Source organism: Mustela erminea, chromosome 4, assembly GCF_009829155.1.
Source record: "Mustela erminea isolate mMusErm1 chromosome 4, mMusErm1.Pri, whole genome shotgun sequence".
Taxonomy (NCBI): Eukaryota; Metazoa; Chordata; class Mammalia; order Carnivora; family Mustelidae; genus Mustela; species Mustela erminea.
This window is the reverse complement of record NC_045617.1, coordinates 101,289,918-101,295,917: the sequence shown is the minus strand read 5'-3', so window position 1 is coordinate 101,295,917 and position 6,000 is coordinate 101,289,918. Positions and strand designations below refer to the sequence as shown.

The 6,000-nt window shown below is 34.1% G+C and overlaps 1 protein-coding gene across 1 annotated transcript in view; it reads right to left on the bottom strand.

Annotated features, from left to right (window-relative positions):
- Positions 1 to 488: 488 nt before the first annotated feature.
- GFRAL (GDNF family receptor alpha like) overlaps positions 489 to 6,000 on the bottom strand; it is a 54,749-nt gene continuing 49,237 nt past the window's right edge. Inside the window, 3 exon segments of the mRNA XM_032338363.1 lie at positions 489 to 695; positions 3,430 to 3,502; positions 3,590 to 3,685. Coding sequence (XP_032194254.1) covers positions 626 to 695; positions 3,430 to 3,502; positions 3,590 to 3,685 — 239 coding nt within the window. The 3' untranslated portion in view covers positions 489 to 625.

The window sequence follows — 6,000 nt, the reverse complement described above, 5'->3', positions numbered from 1 at the left end:
TTTTATAGGTATGAAGTAAAGACATCAAGTTAAAGAAGTGAAATTCAACAGTATTTAAGTTACAAAAACTAAAGATCTCATTTCTGATATTTAAGACCAATCATCTAGACAAATATATGTAGGAACTTAAAATCAATGATAATGATGTAGCTAATGATTTGAAAATGGATAAGAGTACACAAATAACAAATTATACTGGATATCTCCATTAGCATTTTCCTTTTGGCAAGTCAATGGGAACTTATGAGATTGATCAGGAAAAATAAACCCTGCTAACCATAATATATCATATTTTGATGTAACTAATTACTATTATATAGATTCAAATTTATTATGAAATAAATCATGCAGACTGTAACTTGGGGTAACATATTTTGCCTTCAAGGAAGACTTTAATTTTCTACCAGTGTCATAAAAGTTACCACCATACTTTTTACTTGAATACTTTCTTAAAAAAAAAAACTAACATCATGCCATTATTACTATTTCTTACATTATTATCCTTAACGATCTAATATCATTGAATCCGTCTTCACATTTTCTTTATTGATGACAGCTGGGGTATTCTGTTGACTGACTACAAGGACTTCCTGTAAAGAAAGTGGTTGTTAATGATCCGTGACTCTTAAAGAATCAGTCCTCCAGGTATTTGGATTGGTGAATGATCTCTTGTTTGACTTGATATCCTGGAAGTTCTATATAAAAGTAAAAGTTAAAGTTAACAACATGCCATTTTAATGATTTTACAAATGAGCTTCTATGTGCTTATATTTCTGGATGGATTTTATCCCTGGAGAGAAAAATACAATCAAGCTCCTGAATGTAAAGTCTCAGTAGTCAAATATTCTATAATCTTTCTAAGAAGTATGCATTTAACTATGATTTCCAAGGAATCATTATTTTAAGAGTCTTTTAAATTACATTTAAGTTTTAAGTTATTTAAGACTTACTTCATATTTAAAATTTATTCATTATTAATTTAATTTATTTATTTTAGAAAGAGAAGGGGTGAGGGCAAAAGGGGAGGGTGAAGGAGAGAAACAGACTCCCCACTAAGCAAAGAACCCAAGTGGGGCTTGATCTCAAGGACCTGAGATCATGACCTAAGCCGAAATCAAGCACAGATGCTTAACTGACTGAGCTACCCAGGTGTCCTGGTGCCTCAATATTTAAGTTTTAAATTATTGGCTTCTCTACAAATTCCTCCAAAGATTCAGGGTTGTTTTAATTTCACATAACACGAAACAAATGTAAAAATGTTAATTTGTGTTGCAGAAAGGTATTCCCAATGCCTGAAGTGGCAACCAGCCTTCTTTCATTAAAAGGTGCTGGTCATCCCTAGTGTAACATGGGTTTTGTTGTTACTGATGATTTTGTTTATTTTGTCCTTTCCATGATGGCTTGTAATTTTGTCATTTACTTAACCCTAGATCATTTTCTTTCTGGATCTTTCAGATTATGGGTAAAGATTATTTTAAATTGTATGGAAAATAATTTGTAACTACATGTGGTGTACTTAATAGTAGGAATGATTTGCCTTAAAATACACATTAGAGTAAATTCAAGATTTTTGTCGAAAACACCCACACTGTCATCCAGTAAAGGGATAGGCAGATGAGAAAGAAGGTGAACTTACACAGGGGATTTTGAAAGACAACACCTTACTTATCTGCCGTACAACAGTAATCTGTAAAAACGCAATGTGGTAGATATAAACTTTATACATTATGTGTGTCTAAGAAATAAAGATTCAGAACCATTAAAATAAAATTTTGGCTAAACAAGAAAACCCTCTGTGTCTCTCTGAAATGATATGTCTATAATGGAATAGGTAGGCAGGTCTAGTAACTGATAGTGCTCTCAAGTATTTTAAACCAGACGAAGTCAAGTTTAATAAATTCCAATGCTACTAACCCCCTTAGAAACTAGAGCTATTTAGCCTTTAAACTGTATCTTGGGACCCAAGGAACATCTCATACACATACCATTTTAAGGCCTTGGAGAAAAGCAGTTTGGGTACTTGTGTTGGTGAGCACCAAATGAAATGTTCCATGGGTTGGGATCCAATGAGTAGATAAGTAGATACTGCATTTAAAAAATTAATTGGAATATATTTAGGCAGGGTGTAAACTCATCAAGGGCCTGACCTGTTGGTATTGCCATATACCTCCCCACGTAAGTATTTCATTTTATCTGCCTGCTTGTCAAGGTCTTAAAGTGAGAGATTTCTGGAGGGGCCATCAGTATACAAGCATTGAGTAGTGTACTGAGTTCTCTGTGATTGCCATAAGAGAAAGGTCTATTGCCATTGCTCTTCTCTAGACTTCATCTTACTGATAAATATATTCTGTGTGTGTGTGCCTATACATGATATAAATGTATATATGGAAACACATATATTTCTTCATTGCACGATACTCAAATGAGACACAAATACACACTCGTGTATAATGAACAAGAAAACAAACATCAGGGGCTTCTGGGTGACTCAGTTGGTTAAGCGGCTGCCTTCAGCTCAGGTCATGATCTCAGTGTCCTGAGATCAAGTCCCACATCAGGCTCCCTGCTCAGTGGGGAGTCTGCTTCTCCCTCTGCCTCTGTTGCTCCCCGTGTTTGTACTCTCTCTTTCTGTCAAATAAATAAAAATCTAAAAAAAAAAGAAAAAAGAAAATGAACATCACTGATTTATAAATATGAAGATTTTTTTTTTAAATGAAAGGTAAGCAAATATACACCCTTTTATGTCTATTGGTCAATATTAAATAAGTGGGAAAATTTTAGATCCTGGACATATAGAAATATAGACATTGATAAATCTCCAATGTAAGTCCCACATGTTTGCTGGAGCATTACCGCATTCCAGCAATGAGGACAGCCAAGGAAAAAGATTTGGAAAGAGTGAATTAATGTGAGGAAATAGTAATAAGTGTTTCTAAGGGTACCCTGTGAAGTCTCATTAAATGCTTCTTTTAATAACTGTATATTAATACATGAATACAGTTTGTTAGCATATAAGAAACTGAAGAGGAAATCTTCAGATAAATATAAACCGTACAAAGTCCACAACAGCTCGGTTAGGTAAGCTGATGATTGCAAATGATTTGAATGAGGAATGCAGCAAAGTTCAACTTGGAATTTGTAGGAAAACCAGGGGAAAGATTGATAACAGTTTAATTGGGGGGAACTATGCACATGTGCTGTTAAAATGCAACATTAAAGAAAAAAAAAATCTCCCTGATCACATTTCTCTTGCATCTGAAGACTTACAGTAATGTTTCCATGGACCTATCCCACATTAAAAAATGATTTAGTATGTCTTAACGGAGAAGCTTTCATTCTCAGGCCCTTTGTAGGGTCTGCCATTGTGAAATGTGCTGTAACCAGGCCGATTCTGTTCCAGCCCTTCCCTTCTGAGTTGTATCCAGTTACCTCAGCTTGAGCATAACCAAGAGAAGGATTCCACAGGTGACCATCATGCACATGACAGCATAGATTACTTCTCCTAGAAATGAAAGATTAAAAAAAAAACAATTACTGAATTTTTGAGAGAGAATAAATAATAAAAATAGAGGATGGATTTTTAACTGACCATTAAAAGGGGAATGAAATCCACTCAGAGTTATCTCCTTTGCAGGCTTTCTTTTATGCAATGCCATGCCTTTGGCATTAGACAGATTCAGATAATCTGAAAGAAAATAATGAAAATTAGATTAGAGTATTTAAAAGTCATACATAACTTTTTTCTAAGGGTTGTAATTTGTTTTATATTATATTACAAGGTAGCAGTTTATTTCTGATGCTCTTAATAAAATCTGATAGGTGAGGATGAAAGCAGGAGCACGTTCCTTACATTTTAACAGGTTTTTTTTTCCACCTTTTAATAAGATAATTTCTTTACAGAGATTGCTAGTTTTCTTTTTTTTTTTTTCCCAAAACCATGATTAGGGAAGTACATTATACTTTACGACAGTTCACTGTACCTTATATATAGACCAGGGGTAAAAATCAGCAACTTGAAGCTATCCATTGTAATATTAAAAAGTTTCCTGTTTGTTTTACAGGTGTGATTATTCCAATGTGCTTTTAAGTATATTTCATTTCCCTAAAATACTTTGTATTTATGAATCTTAAAAAAAGAAAAAAAACCTTATTTATTTACTTATTTGAGAAAGATAAAGAGAGGGAGAGCACAGAGGGAGAATGAGAGGGAGAATCAGACTTCCCACTGAGCAGAGAGCCAAGGTGGGGCTCCATCCCAGGACCCTGAGGTCATGACCTGAGCTGAAGGCAGATGTTTAAATGACTGAGCCACCCAGGCACCCCTGTATTTAAAAATTCTTATCAAGTCCCTAAAACAATCATTCTGTTCACCCTCAGACTTCAACATCCAACTTTCCGTATTTCCCTACTCTGTCTCTTGTAAATCCCTTCCCTGTCTATTGTTGTCAACTAGCTTTTGTCACACTTATGGGAAAGGGTCACAAAAAGGGTCACTTTTATGGAAAAGTCACTCTATGGCCCTAGTCTTTGTGGCAACATTTTGCTAAACACATTTCTATCTCACTTCACAACTCACAAGACAAAAAGATGGGATCCTTAAAACTAATTAACGGATTCATTTTTAGTGACATTCATTGATAACTTTGAAGTGAACTCACCCCTAGTTTCGATTCAGTTCAACACAGATTTGAATGTTAAATATACCAATAGCCCAATAACCAATTTCTTTGATGATGAAGATTCAGGTAGGATTTGAATATTTAAAAAAAGGGCGGGGGAGATAAGATAAAATTTCCCCTTGAGAGACTGGCAGTCCTCTCTGTTTCGTGTCCTTAGAGACCTGAAAGTCCGAGTAGACTATTGTTTGTAGAAATGAGTGCATCAAATAGTGGAATCCACATCTGATGACAATTAGTGACAAGAGGCTCTGAGTAGGAAGGGAGATGGAAAGACATATTACCAATAGTCCCATCTAGTCCTTTCCTTACCAAGAGTTGCTGCTGTACACAAGCCAGCTGCTTGGAAGCCAAGATTTGAGGTCTAAGTTAGGAATAATCAGCGGAAAGCAGAGGAGACAGACTTCAGATCATAACAAAGCTCTCAGTATGGGTCCAAGAGAAGGAGCCAACATAAGAGGTAGAAAAGGGAAGATTTTGTTATTAGAAAACCCATTTTCAAGGAGTCTGAACTCTAATACAGTGAAGATGTTTTAGTTTAAGATTTTTTTAAATTTCTAGACTTACATATTGGGTTATCATATATTTATAGAAGTCTGACTTTCTTAGGAACTGAAAAATCAATCTCTTCTAAAAGCAAAAGTAATAGAGGTAGAGTGCGTGAATTTTTTTTTTTTAATTTTGTGGTCACAAAATACATTTTGTTATTCACTATAAAGTTGGAATGGGAAAACTAAGCTATTTTAAATAATATCATTTTTATACTAGTGGTTCCTTTTTTGGGGAAGAATTAATTTTAATCAAGTTGATCTTACAGATTTGGTGAAATTATATTAAAATTTTATATTCAAATCACTTCAGAATATGAAGGATAGTTTTGTTTTTAAAAAAATTCTATGGCATTTTGCAATGTTTTAATTTTTTTAAATTTAAAATTCTATGGCATTTTGAGGCAGATACATGGCTTACATATAGATGTATAATGCACATTGGCTAATTATTTGAATGATGCTATAGTATTTCCTTATGAAATTCTATCCCTAAGTACATTTGGTCTAGTTAGGTACCATGATTCATCTTTACATAAGAAAAAAGGTTACTATTCTGACAAATTAGGCTGCCTCTTAAATATATCTGCCTAAGGTAATTGTTAAACATTCACCTACCAAAGTTTAGAAAGAATCGTCTCATTCACTAAATTTCACTCACATGGAACTCATTAACAAAGTTATAATAGATCAATGACAGAAATGTTAGCTAATGATCCCAGTGAAAATTTTAATGTGTCTAGCAATCACTCCACAATCTTAAATATTGCACCCTA